Source organism: Mauremys reevesii, unplaced genomic scaffold (assembly GCF_016161935.1).
Source record: "Mauremys reevesii isolate NIE-2019 unplaced genomic scaffold, ASM1616193v1 Contig15, whole genome shotgun sequence".
Lineage (NCBI taxonomy): Eukaryota > Metazoa > Chordata > Testudines > Geoemydidae > Mauremys > Mauremys reevesii.
The window spans coordinates 637,430-662,211 of NW_024100771.1; the positions used below are offsets into that span (position 1 = coordinate 637,430).

The 24,782-nt window shown below is 55.2% G+C and overlaps 1 protein-coding gene across 1 annotated transcript; it reads left to right on the forward strand.

Moving 5' to 3' along the window:
- Window positions 1-24,539, forward strand: LOC120393125 (E3 ubiquitin-protein ligase TRIM39-like). The gene is made up of 6 exons (XM_039517722.1): window positions 1-474; window positions 2,495-2,590; window positions 14,514-14,744; window positions 15,264-15,286; window positions 15,386-15,489; window positions 23,995-24,539. The coding sequence occupies exons 1-6, from the start codon at window positions 58-60 to the stop codon at window positions 24,537-24,539; spliced, it is 1,416 nt and encodes a 471-aa protein (XP_039373656.1). The 5' UTR covers window positions 1-57.
- The last annotated feature ends 243 nt before the right edge of the window (window positions 24,540-24,782 follow it).

Genomic DNA, 24,782 nt, shown 5'->3' on the forward strand with positions numbered 1-24,782 from the left:
CATATTTCTGAGCTCAGGAAAGTGAAACTAACCCTGTGACACTGTCCGGAGGGAGCCATGGCCACAGACAACCCAGTGGAAAGTCTCCAGGAGGAAGCTACATGCCCCATCTGTCTGGAGTATTTTAAGGACCCGGTGATTATAGACTGTGGGCACAATTTCTGCCGAGCCTGCATCGCCCAGTGCTGGGAGGGATCGAATACAGACGTCTCCTGCCCTCAGTGCAGAGAAACTGTGCAACAGGGAAACCTCAGGCCGAACAGGCGGCTGGGAAATGTTGTAGAAATAGCCAAACGGCTGAGTTTACAGGCAGCAAAGGGAGCAGGAGAGGAGAGGGTGTGTGGGGAACACCAGGAGACTCTGAAACTGTTCTGTGAAAAGGATCAAACTTCTGTCTGTGTGGTTTGCCATCTGTCCCGGGATCACAGAGATCACAGGGTGGTTCCCATAAAGGAGGCTGCCCAGGAGTACAAGGTAGGGAATTGCTGTCAAGTTTAATGGGTAATAACTTTGGATTTTAATTACAGGCTGATTTCACTGGAAGTTGCCTGTCATGGGTGTGATGCATCATTCAGCTCTGTAAAGCCTTCATTCTACGGGAGATGCTATCACAAAATGAATGACCTGGCACTGTGGTGACAGAATCAGAATATCAAGTCTTAAAAGATACCTGATGTGGGAAACTTTTCTCTGAGATTCTGAATGTTTTTAAAATCCAGCTTCCACGGCTGAAATAAAGGAACTTTTTACACCATGGGGAGTGTTAACAATCAGTGAGGTTTAAATCACAAGAACTGCAGGCCAGTCTAGGTGAGTGTGTTACTTTCAGACTGGAGAACGGATCATTTCAATATCAACACTGTTAATTATTTTGTTCCTCTGCGAGAGCGGAGAGGAAGAATTACAGCTCAGCACCATTTATTGTCAGTGCTGCCTCCTTCCAGCGCCACAAGCGGGTGATGTTTGGGAGATGCCCCCAGTAAAGGGGGACCAGGCCCAGAGAGCGCAGCGGAGCCAGGGATACATTCTCGCCCCATGAGGGGAGTCTGGCCCCAGGATCCCCTTGGAGCCAATCAGCAACTCCACCCTATTTTGAAGATTGCACCATCTACTGTGAACAGATCATGGTGTCTCCTTTTGGTGACTCACGTGGGTGGAGCTTATTTTGTGGGTGGAGCTTCAGAGAATCCAGCCACCTTTGTTCCCACCCCACTTCTGATCCTGGCTCATTGATGAAGCTGTTTTGCTGTCTGCAAAGGCTGCTTTTCACCTCCTTTCTCTCACTAGCCCCTGCTGGCTCCATCGCTCACTGCTTCCCTGCAGCAGCACCACAGGGGTGTCACGGAACAGCAGCTGCAGCCTGGGCCCTTGGGCAGAGAGGAGGAGGGAACTCGAGGGCCAGGGCCGGCTCCAGACCCCAGCGCGGCAAGCACGCGCGTGGGGCGGCATTTGCCGGCAGGGGCGGCAGGCGGGTCCGGCGGACCTCCCGCAGTCATGCCTGCGGGAGGTCCACCGGAACCCCGGGAGCAGCGGACCTGCCACAGGCATGACTGCAGACGGTTCGCTGGTCGCGCGGCTCGGCTGGACCTCCCGCAGGCACGTCTGCGGAAGCTCCACTGGAGCCGCGGGACCAGTGAACCCTCCGCAGCTGCGGGAGGTCCAGCCGAGCCGCGGACCCTCCGCAGTCATGCCCACGGGAGGTCCGCTGCTCCCGGGGTTCCGGTGCACCTCCCGCGCATGACTGCTAGGGGCGGCCAAATTCGTAGAGCCGCCCCTGTCGAGGGCTCAGAGAAAAGAGAGAGTGAAATGGGGAAATTTCTGGGGGGGCTCTGGAGGACTGCCATGGGTGTTGCACAGAGCGGGGCCGACAGGGCAGGAGCACGTTGCTGTGCTGTGTGAGTGAATCACACGCTGTCAAAGGGGAAGAGAGCCCTGGGTTGTTACAGCTCTGGAGCAGTTATAATTATGGGTGGCACATTCCCCCAGACCGACTGTTCCCTGTTCCTCACTGACCTTCTGCCACATCACAGCTTCACCCTGTGCTGTTAATGGGACTGCGCTGGCTCAGGTGCTTGGCTGCTGCCTGAGGGAGGCCACATGGGAGCCTGGACAGACGAGAGCACAGTGGGGTCTTGTTCCTGGCCTGGGTCTGGGTACAGTGCAGCGAGGTGCTGCCCCAACCTCTTCACTGGCACTGGCAGGAGGGTTCAGTCAGAACCTTCCCAGCTGTTTCCCCTCTGGCCTGTGCTCAGTGATGTGAAGCTTTAGCTCAGACACAGGCTCTGAGAAGTCCTGAGTGTCTGCAGGGAGCAGAGCCTCTGCTCTGAGACTGGCGTCTCTGCTCCCATGAGGCCTTTGGGGCCAGCAGAGCCGAGTCTGCTGCCTCCTTCCAGGATATTTTACTGCTCATGTGTGAAATGCCAATGTGGACAGTACTGTCCACCCATCGGACAGGCAGACTAATGGCTGTTTATCACACACGATGTCCCTGCAGGAGAAACTCCAGGGAGTCCTGGGCCCTCTGAGGAAGGAGCTGGAGGAGGCCCTGGCTCTGAGGTCTAAAGAGGAGGAGAAAATCACAGAGTGGCAGGTGGGCATCCGGTTTTATTCCTCCCTGAGCCCTTCCCCCTGCTGCGTTCCCAAGAATGACGGGGTCATAAAGCTCCAGGAGGAGGTTATGAACCTGCTCTGATTGTTTGCTCTGTTTCACAGGCTTGGTGCCGGCCATGGGCAGCGCATGCCTCCGGCATTTGGGGAGGCTGGGCGTGAGTGCAGGAAACTCCCCGGCACCCAGATCATTGCCCTGCAAATTGCTCCATCCCCATTTGTCCTCCTCTCCCCGAGGCCCTGCCCATGTGCCTCTCCTGCTCTGCCCCATGCCCGGCTCCCACTCAGCCCCCTCCCCAGAGGCTCCCTGCTCACCCTTCAGTTTTTCAGCTTGCTCCTCTCCCCCACCCCTCCCCCAAGGCCCCCTCGCCTGCCGCTTGCTGCTTTCTGCCCCCTCCTGCCTTAAGAGTGAGTGATGGGGGGGAGGGACTGAGAGGAGCAAGTGAGAGGGCCCCACACACAGCTGACAGGCAGCAAGCGGCGGGTGCTGCGGGCTTTGGGGGAAGAGCTGGAGCGAGGACTCTGGGTGGAGCGCAGGCAGCACTCCAAAGGCAGCAGGTCTGCAGCATCCTCCAAAGGGAAGGGCGCTGCATCCTGTTTGGGGAAGCTCAGCCTCCCCTGGCCAGGGCCGGCTCCAGAGCCCAATGCACCAAGCGTGCGCTTGGGGCGGCATTTTACCGGGAGGGCGGCAGGCGGCTCCGGCGGACCTTCCGCAGTCATGCCTGCAGGAGGTCCACCGGAGCCTCGGGAGCAGCGGACCCTCCGCAGGAACGTCTGCAAGAGGTCCTCCGGAGCCGCGGGACTGGTGACCGGCAGCGCGACCCGCGCGGCGCCCTGCTTGGGGCAGCGGAATTCCTAGAGCCGCCCCTGCCCCTGGCCTATGATACCTGCCATCCAGGGTGCTGGCAGCATCAGGCTGTGTCTCTGGTGGGGATCTCACTGCAGCTGTAGGCAGGAGGAGGAGGGGCAATTCCTGGCCCTTGTACAGTGGTGCAGACCCACCCCTGAGATCTCTGATAGGGGCAAATTCTCAATATTGGGTGCAGTGTTTTCACTGTTACAGGGCCCCTGTTTCCCTCCTGCAGATGGGGAGGGTGTGTCGGCTGCTACAGCCATCGGTTTTCAGTGGCTTCCATGACAAAGCTCTGCAGCTTCTCTGCAGCCTGGAGGAAACAGATTGTTCCTTCGCGCTCTGCACCCACCATCCCTGCAGTGAATCTGCCCAGTGCCTGGGCCAGACACTGGAGCTGGGAGGATGATTTGTCCCCCTGGGTGAGGTTCAGAGTCACTCAGCTGGCTGGGCTGGGGCCATCCTGGGAGATGAGCTCTTCTGTACATCGAACCCAGTTGCGGGTGTGGAGCTCTGTGGAAAATCTGACCCCAGGGTGCATCTACATGGCCCCAACAGCCAGCTGCAGGCTAGTCACTGAGTAACACCCAGGGGTCTGGGTGGGTGTGTACAGCCCGTGCTGCTGCTGCGGCTTCATAGCTACGAGTACCCGAGCTAGCCACATCAAAGCTAGCCCGGGTGTGTCTACACATGGTGCTGTCACACCTTCATTGCAGTGGGGACACCCCCTGAGTGAGCAGAGCCAGGGGCAGGTCAGTGTCAAGCCAGGCAGCGCTCGGCCACTTCACAGCCTCTGTTGCCATCACGTGGCCACTTCATCCCAGTCACCTGCTACTGTCACTGTGGCTTCACCTGTGCTTGTCTGTGGCCAGGTGATGAACCCATGGGAAAAAAAGTCTGTTCAGATTCACCTGCCTCTTACAGTGAAATCCTTGCAGAGACCGTGGGGGGTGTGAGGAAGATGCCAGCAGCAGGGATGAGAGGAGAAGTAGGTGTCCCACTAGTCAGATAAAAATGGCCATTTAGAAGAGCTGAAGTGCTCAGAGCTGGGTGCCTCTGGTTCTGCATCTGAAGCCGTATTTAGAGCCCGGCAGAAGTGGGCGGGTTTCCAGAGGACAGAACTGCAGCAGCTCCCACTGCCCGCACTGGAAGCAGTTGGTGCTCAGTTCCTCAGACAATAGGGATTTAGGTGCATAACAATTAACAGCCAGGTTTGAATGTGTCCGGAAAAGTTTCCAGAGAGCAGGTGGGGACAGAGCTGGCATCAGCCAACCCGCTGCTCTGTGAGCCTAGTGGGCTCCCTAAAGGCTGCGATCCCAGGGCACTGGGCACATGGGCATGGGGCACTTGGCCAGGCTGGGTGAGGCCAAAGCCAGCCCTGACAATGGCCTGGGCGCCCAACACCCATGTGAGCCCCAGGATGGCACCCAAAGGACTATTAGCACCAGCCCTAGGTCCTGAACTTTGCAGCCCTGGAAGCAGGTTATCAAAGAAGGAGCATTGCCCACATCCCGCTGTGACGGCTCCCCTGGGTGTCTGAGTGCCCAGCACTGGGCATCCCAATGCCCCCATGGACACCTTGTGTGGCCCCCTGTAAATCTCTCCTGCTCCCCCAATTTCTCCCCACTCCACTGTGTCCGTCTCATGCCACCTGCAATAACATACGGCGTCTTTACAAAGCACCCTAGACAACCCTGCTATGGAACTGGCCATATTAACTCTCGTACATTTCCCAAAGAAGTAAATCTCCTTCCATACCTGATACTGATCTAATCCTCTGCTTCATGGACAGAGGCCCAGTCTGTGTAACTCAACATAGAATCATAGAATCATAGATCAGAAGGGACCAATATGATCATCTAGTCTGACCGCCTGCAAGATGCAGGCCACATTAGCCGATCTCCCCACTCCATTAGCAAGCGACCCCTGCCCCATGCTTCGGAGGAAGGCGAAAAACCTCCAGGGCCACAGCCAATCTACCCTGGAGGAAAATTCCTTCCCGACCCCAAATATGGCGGTCAGCTGAACCCCGAGCATGCGGGCAAGACTCTCCAGCCATACCCTCTGGAAAAAGGTTAAGAATAACATATCATTGACCCATTGTACTATTTACCAGTGTGGCACTTAATTAACCTATTGACTAAGCCCGGTATCCTATCATACCATCTCCTCCATAAACTTATCTAGCTTAGTCTTAAAGTCATGGAGGTCCTTCGCCCCACTGTTTCCTCGGTAGGCTGTTCCAGTATTGCACTCCCTGATAGTTAGAAACCTTCGTCTAATTTCTAGCCTAAATTTCCTAACTGACAATTTATATCCGTTTGTCCTCGTGTCCACATTAGCACTGAGCTGAAATAATTCCTCTCCTTCCCTGGTATTTATCCCTCTGATATATTTAAAGAGTGTAATCATATCTCCTCTTATCCTTCTTTTGGTTAAGGAAAACAAACCGAGCTCCTCAAGTCTCCTTTCATATGACAGCCCTTCCATTCCTCGGACCATTCTAGTGGCCCTTCTTTGTACCTGTTCCAGTTTGAATTCATCCTTCTTAAACATGGGAGACCAAAACTGCACACAATACTCCAAATGAGGTCTCACCAATGCCTTATATAACGGGACTAGCACTTCCTTATCCCTACTAGAAATACCTCGCCTAATGCATCCCAATACCGCATTTGCTTTCTTAACGGCCACATCACATTGCCTGCTCATGGTCATCCTACGATCAACCAGGACTCCTAGGTCCTTCTCCTCCTCCGTTACTTGCAACTGGTGCGTCTAGCTTATAACTAAAATTCTTGTTAGTCATCCCTAAATGCATAACCTTACACTTCTCACTATTGAATTTCATCCTGTTACTAATACTCCAGCTTACAAGGTCATCCAAATCTCCCTGGAGGATATCCCGATCCTTTTCCGAATTGGCAATACCTCCCAACTTGGTGTCGTCCGCAAACTTTATCAGCCCACTCCTACTCTTGGTTCCCAGGTCAGCAATAAATAGATTGAATAAAATTGGACCCAAAACCGAACCTTGAGGAACTCCACTAGGGACCCCCCTCCAACCTGACAGTTCCCCCTTCAATACTACCCTCTGCAGTCTCCCCTTTAACCAGCTCCTTATCCACCTCTGGATTTTCATTTCAATCCCCATCCTTTCCAATTTAACCAGTAATTCCTCATGCGGTACCGTATCAAACGCCTTACTGAAATCTAGATATATTAGATCCACTGCATTTCCCTTGTCTAAAAATCTGTTACTTTCTCAAAGAAGGAGATCAGGTTGGTTTGGCACGATCTACCTTTCGTAAATCCATGCTGTAAACTATCCCAGTTGCCATCGGCCTCCTGCTCCGTAACCACTCTCTCTTTTAAAATTTTTTCCATGACTTTGCATACTACAGATGTTAAACTAACAGGCCTGTAGTTACCCGGGTCACTTTTTTTCCCCTTCTTGAATATAGGAACTACATTAGCTAATCTCCAGTCCAATGGTACAATCCCCGAATTTAGAGATTTATTAAAAATCATCGCTAACGGGCTAGCAATATCACTCGCTAGTTCCCTTAATATTCTAGGATGAAGATTATCCGGGCCCCCCGATTTACTTCCGTTAAGCTGTTCAAGTTTGGCTTTCACCTCCGATACCATAATGTCTACCCCCATATCCTCATTCCCATCGGTCCCTGTATCACTATTCCTTAGCCCTTCATTAGCCTCATTGAAGACCGAGGCAAAATATTCGTTCAGATATTGTGCCATTCCAAGATTATCCCTAATCTCCACTCCGTTCAAAGTTTTAAGCGGTCCCACTTCTTTCTTGGTTTTCTTCCTATTTATATGGCTAAAAAACCTTTTGCTATTGGTTTTAATCCCCTTCGCTAGATCCATCTCCACCCGTCGTTTTGCCTTTCTCACTGCTTCCCTACACCCTCTGACCTCAATAAGGTAGGTTTCTTTGCTGATCCCTCCCATTTTCCAGTCCTTGTACGCTTTCTGTTTTTTCTTAATGACCCCTCTGAGACGCTTGCTCATCCAGCTCGGTCTAAAACTGCTACCTACGAGCCGTTTTCCCTTTCTTGGGATACATGCCTCTGACATCTCCTGCAACTTCAACCTGAAGTAACCCCAGGCGTCATCTGCCCTTAGATCCCTAAATATGTTAGGCCAGTCTACTTCCCTAACTAGTCGCCTTAGTTTAGTAAAGTTAGCCCTTTTGAAATCATAAACCCTAGTCTCAGATGCACTATTGATTATCCTCTCATTTATTTTGAAACGAATTAGCTCATGATCACTTGAGCCAAGGTTGTCCCCTACAACTATTTCCTCAACAAGGTCCTCGTTGCTCACCAAAACCAGATCTAAAATGGCATCCCCCCTCGTCGGTTCAGCAATCACTTGATGAAGGAATTCATCAGCTATCACGTCTAGGAAAAGCTGAGCCCTATTATTGTTACTAGCATTTGTTTCCCAATCTATATCCGGGAAGTTAAAATCCCCCATGATCAAGCAGTTCCTATTAGTGTTTACCTCCTTAAAAACATTAAAGAGCTCTCTATCCGTCTCTAGGTAGATCCCGGCGGTCTATAGCACACCCCAATCACTATCCCGGGTGAGGCTCTAGTAGTTTTCTTCCCCAATGTGACCATTGCCCAGACAGACTCCGTATTATCCATTGCATTGCTAGTTATTTCATTACATTTCACCTCATTATTGATATACAATGCTACTCCCCCCCCTTTACCTTTGCATCGGTCTTTCCTAAACAGCACATACCCTTCCATACCTGTACTCCAGTCATGGCTACCGTTCCACCATGTTTCGGTTATTCCTACGATATCCGGCTTCAATTCTCGGACCAAGAGCTCCAGTTCCTCCATTTTATTACCTAAGCTTCTTGCATTGGTGAACAAACATCCTAATTTTTGCTGTTGGGCTCCTCTCACTCTTTTCACCCAACTTGGTAGGGACACAGTACTACCAGCATGACCTGTAGATCTAGTATCCGTCCCCCCCTCTTCCTTACACCTGCCTGCCCCCCTCTGGCTATATCTGTTGTTATCTTGTTGTTCTCGCTCCCAATGTATAAATTTGGCGTGGAGAGCACCAGGACCTCTCCCAACCGTCTCCCCTCAGTGTCTAGTTTAAAGCTCTTTTAATCAGGTGAGCCAGCCTCCTCCTAGAAGTCTACTTCCTTCCCTACTTAGGTGGAGCCCATCCCGTGAGAACAGTTGTCTGTCCCCAAAGCCTCCCAGTGCCCATACATCCCAAAGCCCTCCTTGTAACACCACTCCCTCAGCCAACTGTTAATCGTCACTATCCTCTCACCCCTTTGGCGCCCTTCCCTAGGAACAGGTAGGACCCCACTGAAGATCACCTGAGCCTCAATTTCCTTGAGCGTCTTACCCAACCTGGCATAGTCTCCCTTGATACTGTCTAGCGAGAATCTAGCAGTATCATTCGTTCCCACATGAAGGATGATCAAAGGGTTCTTACCTGCTCCTCTTAGGATCCTTTTCAACCTCAGGTCCACATCCCGTATTTTAGCGCCCGGTAGACAGCACACCCTTCTGTTTTCCGGATCGGCCCTGGTCACAGGCCTATCCACCCTTCTCAGTATGGAATCCCCAATCACGTAGACCTGCCTTTGCCTGGGGACAGTGCGGTCTGCTAACCTATCCCCTGTCCCCCCTCGTCGCACGCTCCTTCCATTCCTATCGTCCCTTATGGTTCCCCTTAAGCCATCCTGTAACCTCCCTGGGCCCAAACTTGGTGCTGTCTCCATAGACTCCTCCCCTCTTTCTATGGGACTGGCCGCTCGTCTCTTTTTCCTTGGCCTCCCACCATCAGCTACCACCTGCTGTACCCCTTCCTCATTCTCCAAACCTTCATACCTGTTCCTTAGCTCTATTTCCCCCTCACTGGCTCTCCTTTTCCTCTGCCTGCTTCTCACGGTCACATGCTTCCACCGCCCATCTTCCTTGTCTGGTGGTCCCCCCTCGTTGGCCTTAGCCCCTGCTTCCCCCTTTGCCCCTGGGCATTCCCCCTCAGTTACTGCTTGCCATTGCTCCATCAGCTGCTCGAACCCCCTTCTATTCTCTATCAGAGTTTCTACCTGCAGCTCTAGGCCCTGGATCTTTTCCTCCAGCAGCTCTATTAGGCGGCACTTCATGCATACATAGTACTGCTCTGGGTCCCCCGCTAGGACCAGGTACATACCGCAGCTGCTGCATGCTCTCATCCTCGGTGTGTCCTCCACGGCTTGGCTCATGCTGTCCCGGCCTCGCTTGGTGCTTGTACCTGGGGGGACACAGGGGACACTGCGCCGCCCCCTTCCACCTCCCCCTGCGAACTCCCACTCAAAACTCCCCTGTTAGCCGCCCTGTTGGCCGGCTCCTGGGCCGCTGCGATCAGCTGTGCCGCTGCCTGGCTGGGCGGCCGCTTTTATAGGCCCCCTCCTCCGCCTAGCTCCGCCCCCTAATCAGGGCTCAGCAGTCTGCCCCGACCGAGAGAGACACAAGCACCCCAAAGACAGACGCAAACACAAAATACCTGGCTCCTCCAATGGGAACTCCCACTCAAAACTCCCCTGTTAGCCGCCCTGTTGGCCGGCTCCTGGGCCGCTGCGATCAGCTGTGCCGCTGCCTGGCTGGGCGGCCGCTTTTATAGGCCCTCCTCCGCCTAGCTCCGCCCCTAATCAGGCTCAGCAGTCTGCCCCGACCGAGAGAGACACAAGCACCCCAAAGACAGACGCAAACACAAAATACCTGGCTCCACCAATGGGAACTCCCACTCAAAACTCCCTCTGTTAGCCGCCCTGTTGGCCGGCTCCTGGGCCGCTGCGATCAGCTGTGCCGCTGCCTGGCTGGGCGGCCGCTTTATAGGCCCTCCTCCGCCTAGCTCCGCCCCTAATCAGGGCTCAGCAGTCTGCCCCGACCGAGAGACACAAGCACCCCAAAGACAGACGCAAACACAAAATACCTGGCTCCTCCAATGGGAACTCCCACTCAAAACTCCCTGTTAGCCGCCCTGCGGGCCGGCTCCTGGGCCGCTGCGCTCAGCTGTGCCGCTGCCTGGCGGGGCGGCCGCGATTATAGGCCCCTCCTCCGCCTAGCTCCGCCCCCTAATCAGGGCTCAGCAGTCTGCCCCGACCGAGAGAGACACAAGCACCCCAAAGACAGACGCAAACACGAAATACCTGGCTCCTCCAATGGGAACTCCCACTCAAAACTCCCTGTTAGCCGCCCTGTTGGCCGGCTCCTGGGCCGCTGCGATCAGCTGTGCCGCTGCCTGGCTGGGCGGCCGCTTATAGGCCCTCCTCCGCCTAGCTCCGCCCCTAATCAGGGCTCAGCAGTCTGCCCCGACCGAGAGACACAAGCACCCCAAAGACAGACGCAAACACAAAATACCTGGCTCCTCCAATGGGAACTCCCACTCAAAACTCCCCTGTTAGCCGCCCTGTTGGCCGGCTCCTGGGCCGGGCCGATCAGCTGTGCCGCTGCCTGGCTGGGCGGCCGCTTTATAGGCCCTCCTCCGCCTAGCTCCGCCCCTAATCAGGGCTCAGCAGTCTGCCCCGACCGAGAGACACAAGCACCCCAAAGACAGACGCAAACACAAAATACCTGGCTCCTCCAATGGGAACTCCCACTCAAAACTCCCTGTTAGCCGCCCTGTTGGCCGGCTCCTGGGCCGCTGCGATCAGCTGTGCCGCTGCCTGGCTGGGCGGCCGCTTATAGGCCCTCCTCCGCCTAGCTCCGCCCCTAATCAGGGCTCAGCAGTCTGCCCCGACCGAGAGACACAAGCACCCCAAAGACAGACGCAAACACAAAATACCTGGCTCCTCCAATGGGAACTCCCACTCAAAACTCCCTGTTAGCCGCCCTGTTGGCCGGCTCCTGGGCCGCTGCGATCAGCTGTGCCGCTGCCTGGCTGGGCGGCCGCTTTATAGGCCCCCTCCTCCGCCTAGCTCCGCCCCTAATCAGGGCTCAGCAGTCTGCCCGACCGAGAGAGACACAAGCACCCCAAAGACAGACGCAAACACAAAATACCTGGCTCCTCCAATGGGAACTCCCACTCAAAACTCCCTGTTAGCCGCCCTGTTGGCCGGCTCCTGGGCCGCTGCGATCAGCTGTGCCGCTGCCTGGCTGGGCGGCCGCTTATAGGCCCCTCCTCCGCCTAGCTCCGCCCCCTAATCAGGGCTCAGCAGTCTGCCCCGACCGAGAGAGACACAAGCACCCCAAAGACAGACGCAAACACAAAATACCTGGCTCCTCCAATGGGAACTCCCACTCAAAACTCCTGTTAGCCGCCCTGTTGGCCGGCTCCTGGGCCGCTGCGATCAGCGGGGCCGCGGCGTGGAGGGGCGGGGCCGTTTCAAGGCTCGCTCCACCGACTAGCTCCGCCCCCTAATCAGGGCTCAGCAGTCTGCCCCGACCGAGAGAGACACAAGCACCCCAAAGACAGACGCAAACACAAAATACCTGGCTCCTCCAATGGGAACTCCCACTCAAACTCCCCTGTTAGCCGCCCTGTTGGCCGGCTCCTGGGCCGCTGCGATCAGCTGTGCCGCTGCCTGGCTGGGCGGCCGCTTTTATAGGCCCCCTCCTCCGCCTAGCTCCGCCCCCTAATCAGGGCTCAGCAGTCTGCCCCGACCGAGAGACACAAGCACCCCAAAGACAGACGCAAACACAAAATACCTGGCTCCTCCAATGGGAACTCCCACTCAAAACTCCCTGTTAGCCGCCCTGTTGGCCGGCTCCTGGGCCGCTGCGATCAGCTGTGCCGCTGCCTGGCTGGGCGGCCGCTTTTATAGGCCCCCTCCTCCGCCTAGCTCCGCCCCCTAATCAGGGCTCAGCAGTCTGCCCCGACCGAGAGAGACACAAGCACCCCAAAGACAGACGCAAACACAAAATACCTGGCTCCTCCAATGGGAACTCCCACTCAAAACTCCCTGTTAGCCGCCCTGTTGGCCGGCTCCTGGGCCGCTGCGATCAGCTGTGCCGCTGCCTGGCTGGGCGGCCGCTTTATAGGCCCTCCTCCGCCTAGCTCCGCCCCTACTCAGGGTTCTGCAGACTGCCCCTACCTCGAGAGACACTAGCACCCCAAAGACAGACGCAAACACAAAATACCTGGCTCCTCCAATGGGAACTCCCACTCAAAACTCCCCTGTTAGCCGCCCTGTTGGCCGGCTCCTGGGCCGCTGCGATCAGCTGTGCCGCTGCCTGGCTGGGCGGCCGCTTTTATAGGACCTCCTCCGCCTAGCTCCGCCCCCTAATCAGGGCTCAGCAGTCTGCCCCGACCGAGAGAGACACAAGCACCCCAAAGACAGACGCAAACACAAAATACCTGGCTCCTCCAATGGGAACTCCCACTCAAAACTCCCCTGTTAGCCGCCCTGTTGGCCGGCTCCTGGGCCGCTGCGATCAGCTGTGCCGCTGCCTGGCTGGGCGGCCGCTTTATAGGCCCCCTCCTCCGCCTAGCTCCGCCCCTAATCAGGGCTCAGCAGTCTGCCCCGACCGAGAGACACAAGCACCCCAAAGACAGACGCAAACACAAAATACCTGGCTCCTCCAATGGGAACTCCCACTCAAAATCCCTGTTAGCCGCCCTGTTGGCCGGCTCCTGGGCCGCTGCGATCAGCTGTGCCGCTGCCTGGCTGGGCGGCCGCTTATAGGCCCCCTCCGCCTAGCTCCGCCCCCTAATCAGGGCTCAGCAGTCTGCCCCGACGAGAGAGACACAAGCACCCCAAAGACAGACGCCAACACAAGATACCAGGCTCCTACAATGGGAACTACCACACAAAACTCCCTGTTAGCCGCCCTGTTGGCCGGCTCCTGGGCCGCTGCGATCAGCTGTTCCGCAGCCTTGCTGGGCGGCCGCTTATAGGCCCCTCCTCCGCCTAGCTCCGCCCCTAATCAGGGCTCAGCAGTCTGCCCCGAGAGAGACACAAGCACCCCAAAGACAGACGCAAACACAAGATACCTGGCTCCTCCAATGGGAACTCCCACTCAAAACTCCCCTGTGAGCCGCCCTGTTGGCCGGCTCCTGGGCCGCTGCGCTCAGCTGTGCCGCTGCCTGGCTGGGCGGCCGCTTATAGGCCCTCCTCCGCCTAGCTCCGCCCCTAATCAGGGCTCAGCAGTCTGCCCCGACCGAGAGAGACACAAGCACCCCAAAGACAGACGCCAACACACCATCCCTGGCTCCTCCAATGGGAACTCCCACTCAAAACTCGCCGCCCTGTTGGCCGGCTCCTGGGCCGCTGCGATCAGCTGTGCCGCTGCCTGGCTGGGCGGCCGCTTTATAGGCCCTCCTCCGCCTAGCTCCGCCCCCTAATCAGGGCTCAGCAGTCTGCCCCGACCGAGAGAGACACAAGCACCCCAAAGACAGACGCAAACACAAGATACCTGGCTCCTCCAATGGGAACTCCCACTCAAAACTCCCGTTAGCCGCCCTGTTGGCCGGCTCCAGGGCCGCTGCGATCAGCTGTGCCGCTGCCTGGCTGGGCGGCCGCTTTTATAGGCCCCCTCCTCCGCCTAGCTCCGCCCCCTAATCAGGGCTCAGCAGTCTGCCCCGACCGAGAGAGACACAAGCACCCCAAAGACAGACGCAAACACAAAATACCTGGCTCCTCCAATGGGAACTCCCACTCAAAACTCCCCTGTTAGCCGCCCTGTTGGCCGGCTCCTGGGCCGCTGCGATCAGCTGTGCCGCTGCCTGGCTGGGCGGCCGCTTGTATAGGCCCCCTCCGCCTAGCTCCGCCCCCTAATCAGGGCTCAGCAGTCTGCCCCGACCGAGAGAGACACAAGCACCCCAAAGACAGACGCAAACACAAGATACCTGGCTCCTCCAATGGGAACTCCCACTCAAAACTCCCCTGTTAGCCGCCCTGTTGGCCGGCTCCTGGGCCGCTGCGATCAGCTGTGCCGCTGCCTGGCTGGGCGGCCGCTTTTATAGGCCCCCTCCTCCGCCTAGCTCCGCCCCCTAATCAGGGCTCAGCAGTCTGCCCCGACATCTGGCTCACGTTTTCTCTGTGCCTTTCCTATTTTTCTATCACCAGAGCAAAGTGAAGAACAAGAGAGAGACAATTGCAGGTGAATTTAACAAACTGCACACACTGCTGAGAGAGGAGGAGCAGCAGCTTCTGCAGAGCCTGGAGGAGGAGGAGAGGGAGACTCTGCAGAGACTAAGGGAAAATGTAACCAAACTCTCCCAGCAAAGCTCCTCTCTGCAGCAGCTGATCACAGAGATCGAGGAGAAGTGTCAGCAACCAGTTGTGGAGCTCCTAAAGGTGAGACGGCATCAAAATTCTCCACCCATCCAGAATTAGAACTCAGATCCCTGGGTCTGGATTCCAACAATTAGAGTAAATGTGTTCTGTGGTTTACTGACAAACAGAACATCCGGCTAAGGGCTCCATCAGTTCCAAAATATCCCAGTTCAAGTTAGAGGGGAATTCTCCTCATGGAGATCCAGTGAGGCCATGGGAGATTAAATGCATGATACAAGAATGATACTGAGCTGAACCCATCCCTGCTCTGACTCCAGAACATTGGACCCAGCACAGACGATAAACACAGATACTGATGGGCTGGGTCCCTAGAAGGGAGAATCCTTTAGCTAAATTCCTGTCTCTTCTACATAAATATGTGTTAATGTAAAATGGTGTATGAGATTTTACCACAAAAGAGTGAAGCCTGGGAGGGTTGATCTATTTTCTAGATCTATTTTCTTGATGCCCAGAGTGAGACTCACTCAGTTTTATGCACATTGTGTTAATACAGAACATTGATTCTCTTTTTCCTTCCAGGATGTGAAAAGCACATTGAGCAGGTGTGTTTCCTATGTTCATTGCTCTTATATTCTTGTTGGTGGTTCTGGGATGCTGTGTGTACAGAGCAGCTGAGTGATGATGGGACGTTTTCTTCACAGGAGTGAGAATGTGAAACTCCTTGAACCAGAAGCTGTTTCTATTGACCTGAAGAACGTGTATAAAATTTCCCTTGACATGAGGGAAGCGCTGCAGAGATTTGTAGGTGAGTGGATTCTTCTGGGACATTCAGCTGTATTGTGCTGGGGATCTGGACAGAGCCTGGACCCCAGGACACGCATGCACCCAGCTGACAGGCTTGGAGCTGTGATAACTGGAGGCTGATGTGCTCAGTGCTGGGCAGTTTGCCTGCTACTTACAGCCACCTGCTGGTACTTGCCCAGGTGTCTGACCAGGCCCCGTCACTCTGACATCCTGACCCCTCCATAGCTGAGTTACAGGGCGTCCTTGAACCAGGTGCTGTGAGGCCTGGACTGGGCCCATCGTGCTGGGAGCTGCACAGATAGGTAATGAGTGACGTGTCTGTGCCTCTCTCCTGGGACATGTGAGGGCTGCGTTGTGTGGCCATCACTCAGCAATGCCCCAGCCCCCATTAGCCAAGGCTGGCCCAGCTTTCTGAGGTGGAGAAGGGGCCGGTCTAGCTGCTGTGGTCTGACCTGAGCCGTGTGTTACTGGGTAACGAGCTGAATCCTACGGGCCTCTCATCTGCTCTGAGCACAGCCCAGTGTGAGGCTGGGTCAGTGGTTTGCTGCTCAGTGAGTGAGAGTCACTCACAAGAGTCTGACCCTGTCACAACAACTGAGTGTGAGCTGCCCCCGTCCAAACCCCTTCCCACAACCCCAGCATGGAGACCAGGGGCAAAGGCAGAAACCTGAATGCGAGGAGGGACAGAGAAGAAACTGAGGCAGAGGGGAGGGAGAGTGGGAAGGTTCAGTGAGCTCGGTCTGTGATTGTTGAACTGGCCCTTTCATCCTACCCCCGCCGCTCCTCTCTTCCCACCCACCCCCAGCAGGGGCAGTCGAAGGGGCCAATCTGGGTGTGTCGGTCCCGGCAGATGGAGGCTGCGCAGTCTGTGCTGGCTGCAGGGCCAGGATCTTAGGGCTCCGGGGAGAAGGAACCCCAGGCTTTGGGGGAAGCAGTTTCCTCTCTGTGAGGGGCTGGAGCCAGCACATCCCTGCTCCCCTCCCCATTCACTGCTCCCAGCCCAGCACAGTCTGTGCCCATGGGGTCCTGAACACGGCTGGGCTCTGGGCCATTTCCCAAGCCCCTGGATAGGTTCTAGTAGCAAGACAAGATAAACACAATAAACCAATGGTCTAAAGGATTACATAATTGCACCGCCCATGGTTCAAATTAACATATTGTTAACACACAGGTAATTACCCTTAAACTATTTCTATTAAAGTATATAGGTTAAATCCTAATTTTGGGGTCCAGGGGAATTAGGTAGCAACTCTCCTGGTTGACCAACAGGTACATTCCTGGAGATCTAAATGAAAAAGTCAGTAATTAGTATTTAACAATTGTTGTTTATAGGTTTACACTTGCATTTTTGTGAGCTGGGATTTGCATCCATCTCTGAGGGGAGGGTATCATTATCCATGTCAATCATGTTTGGCCTCCCCCAAGCTCTGTTCTGGCATCTGTACCAGGGAGTTAACATTGAGGCCTTTCTTAGTGCTGTTTGTGTCTATAACAGGGGTCGGCAATCTTTCAGCAGTGATGTGCCAAGTTTTCATTTATTCACTCTAATTTAAGGCTTTGTGTGCCGGTAATACATTTTAATGTTTTTTAGAAGGTCTTTCTATACGTCTATAATATATAACCAAGCTACTGTTATATGTAAAGTAAACAAGGTTTTCAAAATGTTTCAGAAGCTTTATTTAAAATTAAATTAAAATGTAGATCTTATCAGTTTAGTGTGATCCTTGCCCTTGCTTTTCCTTGCTGAGTTTTCCAGTGTCTGGCACGTATTTGGGTACTTTAAGCTGCACACAGGCTTCTGAGTGATCACTTATTAACCGAGAGGGACAGAGAACAGATTTCATGTGTGAAAGTACCTGTTCACACAGGTATGTGGATCCAAATGCTGAAAGCATTGCAAACGCAATTTTCTTCAAACAGTTAAATTTCACTGGCAGGGATATCCAGCAGGTCAGAATAGAAGCCCTGTGATCTCTCTCGGTAACTTCAAGTGCACTCCGCAGATCCACAAACTTTGATGTCCACAATTCTGAACTTTTTAACTGAATGAGTTGCATTTCAAAATCTTCAACACCCATCCACTGAAACAGACAAATCCAAGTCACTTTCGTTGAACTTTTCAGGTTTAATTAGAAAAGAAAGCATTGGGCCAAATCGCTGGAAATCTTGAAATCTGTCAGAAAATTCTGATTCCAGTTCTTGCATGTACTTTCCAATCTCATTGACATTGACAGTGCAACATGTTGATAGCTCTTTTAAGACTTGGAAATAGCGGAAAGTAGAAGTTTGAATATCCCTGGAAAAAACTGCTAGTTTCACAAAAAATGCTTTCCAGGCTTCATAATGATCCAGAACTGTTTGCCCTGCACCCTGGAGACAGAGGTTGAGTTCATTTAGGTGAGCGGTGATATCAGTTAGAAACATGAACTTACACAGCCATTTGTCATCATCCAGTTCAGGGTAGTTTTGTTCTTTTTCCAACAAAAAGGCCTTGATTGCATCAAAACTGTTTACAAAGCGCACTAAAACCTTGCCACGACTTAGCCACCGAATGTTGCTGTGAAGTGGGATGTCGTTATAAACACTGTCCATCTCTTCTAGCAGTGCTTGAAACTGTCTGTGAGTCAAAGCAGATCGAGCAAGAAGGAAATTCACAGTTCTCACCTCTGTATTCAGTACATTATTAAGCTCTGAATTCGAAATTTTACAAATCCCTTCTGTTTTCTGACCATGGCAGGAGCACCATCTGTCGTCACACAAAATATTTTTCTGATGTCAACTCTTCATTCTTCAAAATGGTTTACAAAACTTTCCAGTATATCTTCCCCCTTTGTTGTGCCATGCAGGGGTTTTAGGCAACAAAGTTCCTCTTGGATTTCATCAGAAGCACAGTATCTTGCAACAACTGCCAAATGTGGAATGTCGTTTATATCCACACTCATCAACTGCAACACTAAACACTACTGTGTCTTTCAATGCAGTCGTCTGCTTTTCCTTAATGTTTTCTGCCATTTCACTTATGCGTCTCTCAACTGTTCTGGCAGAGATGGGCAGTTTTATTCTAGATATGATTGTATCGTTATTTGGCAAATCATTGAACAAAATCTCTGAACTGCTGAGAAACTTTTTATATATTCCCCATCTGTAAACGGCTTTCCGTTTTTTGCAATGCACTGTGCAATCTTGTAACCTCCTTCTGTAGCTTGATTTTTACTTACACTTAAGTTTTTAAAAACACTACTTTGCTTCTCATACGCTGCTACTGCATTTTGATTCAGTCTTGTCTGCTTCGTCAAGAAAGGTTTTCTCCTGCTTCGTTTCAAAAAGTCAAACACTTGACGTGCAACAAACAATACTTTCATAACAGAAAGCACAAATAGCACGGTCCTTCTTTTCAATAAACCCAAATGCGTCTGTCCAAGCAGGCTGAAATAATCGGACATCTAGCTTCACTTTCTTAGGAGCTGCCATTTTGTCAAATGTTCCCTTCAACTCTCAGTGGGGAAAAAAATGGCGATAGAAGGCAGGCACAAGGTCAAATGCAGTGCAGTCTGAGATAAGCAATTTTAAGATGGAGGTGCTGAGCTGCATCCCCTCTTGCCTTGTGTGCAACCCTCACTGTCCCAGGCTGGGAACAGTGGGCCACAGCGGGGAGGCTGCAGAGGAGTGATCCAAGGTCAGGAGAAGAGCCCAGGGTGGCCTGCAGGGACTCCAGGCCAGAAAGCAGGCTGAGCAAGGCTGGAGATCTAGACTGGGGCTGACAGGAGGTCAGCAACTGGAACCCCAGATTGGCAGCTGAGGTGAGTGAGCCGGCCCCGGTAGGGCTGAGCAGGGCCTCGGGCCTGGACCCTGTCTGGAAGGGCGCCTGCGCAAGGTAAGCGGGGCTGCCGCAGGGGGAGACACCAGCTGTCAAAGAGCCAGCAGCGGGAACCCCAGAGTGGCTGCAGGCTGAGCGGCTCAGCCCACCGTTGCACTAGGGTTTCAGCTGCTGGTTTCTGCCAGCTGGGGTCTCAGCTCCCTGCCAGCCTGGGGTTCCTTCCCCCAGGCCGGCAGTGGGTACTGAGTGGGGCCGCAGCAGGGGGGCCCCAGCTGGCAGGAGCCCACGGCGGAAACCCCAGAGTGGTGGTGGGCTGAGCCGCTCAGCCTGGAGCCGCTCTGGGGTTTCCACCGTGGGCTCCTGTCAGCTGGGGTCTCAGCCCCCTGCCAGCCTGGGGTTCCTTCCCCCAGCCCTCATCCGGGCCTATATGAAAAGTTCTTAACAGAAACTGTAGTTAAGATTTTACATCCACATTAAGATGTCCCCTGAATTCACATAAATCTGCAGCTAGTCTCTTCCAAGGTCTCTTTCATTCAGACCAGCTCCTTGTTAGTGTCAGTAATTGCTATTGGCCATATCCCTTTCCCTGCAGACTTCAGTAAAAGTGCTACAGGAGCCCAAGGAGGAATTTTTCAACCAAGGGCAAATTTAACAGCAGCTCTGGAGCGTTTCATAGCTGATGTCCTGAGCCTGGCCTGCCCATACCTGTGCGTTTCTGGGGATGTTGACAGTCACTCACTGCAAGTCACTGGGATTTGGGCTTCTAAGTTGCTGGGACACCTTTGAAATAGAGCTGGGTGTAATTTGGGGGCAAATAGTTTATTTGCTGAAAAATTATATTTTGGGTCAACTGAAGCTATTCCTGAATCCATGTCAAGTTTGCTGAATAGTTTCAATGAACAGAAAAAGGTGCCACCCCTTCCCTTCCAGCCTTTAGGCCAGTGGCTGGGCCCTCAGCTGGGAGCCCCAGGTTCAATCCCCCCATGTGATGTGGGCCAGGAATTGGAATGTGGGCCTGCCCCGCCCCAGGTAAGGGCTGGAACTGCTGGGCTGTGGGTGTCTGATGTGGGGCTGCCTCGAACTCCTGCTGAAGACGCCCCCTGTGTCTAAACACTGCCATAGGCACTGTGCCACAGCGTGGGAGTGAGACTGACTGTGCAGACCAATAGGTTGGGCCCTACCTGGGACCCCAGCGTCCAGCTCCTCTGCTCCAATGACCCTGTAATTATTGATCCATAACCCCAAGGAGGGGAGAGGTTACAGCCCCTGGCACAGCAGTGTCTCAGCCATGTCAGTGCCCCACTGCAAACCCCGAGTTCAGATGCGCTGTGCGGGTGTGATGTGGTAGCTGGCCCTTGCTACAGCTTCTCCCAGATGGAGGGGAAGTGCCCCCTCCCTTCCCCACTGCATTATCAATGGGCCCTGTTCCACCCAGCACCCCTTAACCTCCCCTTCTCCCCACTACCTTGCCCCCTTCCAGCAAGCCCAGACACCCTGCCCATGCCCTAGCATGGAGAGTCCCAGCTGTGCCCCATGGGTCAGGGCTGCCACCCAGTGTGTGTGGAGACGGCACCAACCTGCTCTTAGCAACAAACCAGCCACACGCGGCCCCAGAGCAACAGAGATTCCCTGGGGCCTGCTCCCTTCACCTTCCCTCCTGCCCCTCTTCACCTCCCTCTATCCCCCTGGCACCTGCCCCTCCGTTACCCTTCCCTCACTCCTGTGCCTACCTGACCCCTGCCTCTATCCTGTCACCTCACCCCAAACTGCTGCTGCTCCCCTGCCCCTCTCCCCCTCACTTTGTCTCCCTGGTATGTGCCCCTGCCCTCCACCCACCTCTGCCCCCCGGCACCTTCCAATCTCCTCCCTTACCCCTGTGCCCAGCTGGCCCCTGCCTCTATCCTCACTCCTCCCCTTCTTCCCACCCCTTTTCTGCTCCCCTGGGCCCCTGCCCCTCTGCCCCCACTTTGCCGCCCTGGCATGTGCCCCTGCCCTCCACCCATCTCTGCCCCCTGGAACTTACCCCTCCTCCCCCTGCCATCCTGGCACCTGCCCCTCTCCCCCAAACATCTTTTGTACCCTGGAGCCCAGCCATCACTTCACCCTCCTGCTACCTCTTGGCATGAATCTCTCCCCTTTCCCCCTCTGCTGCCATGTCTCCCACTCCTCCCCTCACCCTCCACCTGTCCCCCTGGTGCCTGCCACTGCCCTCACCCCCTCTACCCCTTCATGCCCCCCACTCCTCATCCTCCTCTGCTGTCTTGGCTCCTGCTCTGAGCCCTGCCTGGTACCGTCCCTCTCCCCACCCACTCTGCCCCTGGCACCTGCCCCTTCCCTGGGCCCACCCCTCCTCTAGCCCCACTATAACCTTCTGGCTACTGCCCCTCCTCAATCTCCCCTCCTAACATCTCTCTCTACCCACCTGCCCTGCCTCTTTCCTTGCCCCTCTCTGCCTCCTGGTTCCCACCTCTCCAATTGCCCACCTCCCATTGCCTGGTGCCTGTCCCAGCCTCCTCTGCTCTCCCTGTGTCTGCCCTTTTGCTCAACCCCCTGGCACCTGCCCTTTCCCCTGCACCTTCCCTCACTCCCCCTGTCCCCCTGGCACCTGCCCTTCCTCTTGCCTCCTTCCTCCCGGGTGCCCACCCCCTCACACACTCTGCCCCCATCACCCATGACTTGACCCGTTCCCTCCCTTTCTCGTGACCACCCTTCCTTTTATCCCCCCTCTCCTGGCACACACTCCTCCCCATCCCCATCCTTTTGTCTGCCCCTTCCTTTTTCTCCTTTTGTCCCCCTGCTCCTGCCCCTCCCCCTGCCCCTCTGGTACCCACATTTTCCTTGCCCCCCTCTGCCCCCAATACTTCCTCTTCCCCTTATTGTCCCTGGTGCCTGCCCCATTCAATGTCCCACCACTGTCCCCCTGGCACTTGCCGCTCCTCCTGCCCCATTGCTGCCTGCCCAACTGCTCACCCTCTTGTGAGCCCCGGCTTTCACCCCGCCCCGCCTACCCCACTAGCCCCTGGAACCCACCCTTCCCTTGCCCTCCCACTCATTGGTGACCACATCTTCCCTCACCCCCTGCTCATTTGCCTCTTGTGTCTTCCCCATCCCATGTCCCACCACTATCCCCCTGGTATTTGTCTCTCCCCCACTCTGCCCCTGGTTCCTGCCCCTTCTTCCGCCTTGGCCCCACCTCTCCCCTCGGCACAAGCCCCTTCGCATGCCCCCACCCCCTGATGCCTGCCCCTTCCCTTGCACCCCGCCCCACCACCTTCCCCTTAGTTCTCCCCCATCCCCGCTGCCTCCCTGACACCTGCACCCCTCACCTCCCTCTAGTGCCCTGATACCAGCCCCTCTGTTCACTCCTCTGCCCCCCTGAGGCCCACATCTGATATTGCCCCCATCTGCCTCCATGGTGCCTGCACCTTCCTTTGCCCCCTCTGCCTGCCCGGTGCAAACTCCTTCCCTTGCTGCCATTTGGGCCACCTGTTGTCTGCCCCTCCCTTCACCCTCTCCTAATCTCAGGGTCCCACCCCTCTGCCTCCTAGGGACTGCCCTTCTCCACACCCCACTCTCTGCCCCCCGTGTGCCCTCCTCGTTCCCTTCCTTGCATCTATCCCTCTGCTCATCCCCCCCCCCCACCGATCCCGCCTGGTGACTACCCCTTCCTTCGGCCCACCTCTGTCTTCCTGGCACCCACCCCCAGGGATGCCCAGAGGATTCAGGGGGCCTGGGGCAAAGCAATTTCGGGGGCCCCTTCCATAAAAAAAAAGTTACAATACTATAGAATATTATATTCTTGTGGGGGGCCCTGCAGGACCCGGGGCCTGGGGCAAATTGACCCATTTGCCCCCCCCCGGGCAGCCCTGCCCATCCCTCATGTCCTTCTCCCCCTTTATGACTACCCTTTCCCTCACTGCACTGTTGCCCTTGGGGTCTGCCCCACCCCTTGTCCCCCATGTCCCTCTGACACCTGTCCTAATCCTCAGCCCTCTTTGTCTGTCTGTCACCTGTGCCTTCTCCCACCCCCTCCTTTTCCCCTGGTGCCAGCCCCTCCTTCTACTCCCCCTCTGCCTCCCTAGTGCCTGCCTCTCTGTTCACCCCTTGTGTCCCCTGGTGCAAGCCCCTTCCCTTCCCCCATCCCTCAGTGCCACCCATCCCTTCTCCAGCCCACCCTTTGGATCCCTGGCACCAGTCCCCCTGTTTGCCTCCCTCTGCCCCATTGGAGCCCCTATTCCTTCTGCCTCCTGATGCCCACCCCTTCCCTTGCTTCTCTGTGCCCCCTGGGATCCGTCCCCTTCTTCTGCCCTGGTGCCCACCCCTCCCCTCACACCCTGAATCCCCGTGAACCGGTCCTTCCCTTCACACCCCTCTGTCCTGCTGGTTCCTGCTCCTCTTTTCCCCCCATTGCCCTTGGGTCTGCCGCTCTCCTCTGCCCCTCCCCCCTCTGCTCCTGTCACCTGCCCCACCCATTTTCTCTCCCAGCATCAGCCTGTCCCCTCCTCTCCCCCCCACACTCCTTCTCATTTCCCCTCATTGTCTCCTCACAGGTAGAGGGGCCCTGATTCCCCTCACGCAACAACCACTCACCCACACACACACACCCTGCAGGACGCAGGTTAATTTCCCTTTGATCCCAGTGACCAGCCCCTGCCCCAGGCACTGACTCTGTGACTCTCTCCCCAGTGGACGTGACTCTGGATCCAGACATGGCTCATCCCCAAGTCATCCTGTCTGAGGATCGGAAACGTGTGAGACACGGAGACAAACGCCAGAATCTGCCCAACAACCCTGAGAGATCTGATCCTTGTGCCTGTGTTCTGGGCACTGAGGGGTTCGCGGGCGGGAGGCGTTACTGGGAGGTGGAGGTGGGAGACAAGACATGCTGGGACCTGGGGGTTTATAGGGAATCTCTGAGCAGGAAGGGGCAAGTCACAGCCACATTCTGGGTCGTGGGGCTGTGGAATGGGGAATACAAGGCCCTCACCTCCCCCCCGACCCTCCTCCCCATGAGCGTCAGGCCCAGCCGGGTGGGGATTTTCCTGGACTATGAGGCAGGCGAGGTCTCGTTTTACAATGTGACTGACAGGTCCCATCTCTTCACTTTCACTGGCACCTTCTCCGGGATGCTCCGCCCTTTCTTCTGTCCTGGTCTCAATGCTGGGGGTAAAAATGCAGCTCCCCTGATAATCTGCCCGGTCCCAGCTCAGGGCGGAGGGAATCTTGGTCCCTGACAGTGACCCCGCGGCACAGACTGACCCCTCCCAGCCTTGTTGCTCTCCCCAGTCACTGGTGGGGGCCACTTACTGCAGCAACTGGACTTTTTGTGCTGACCAGACGCTGCCCGTTTCCCTTTTCAACTGGAGGTTCCAGTCGGAAACCGAAAACCTGGGAACCTCCAGCCCCCACCTTTCCCATCCCCTGCCCCAGGGGTAGCAGATGGGGGTGGATGGGGTCATTCACTCCTGTCAGAATTT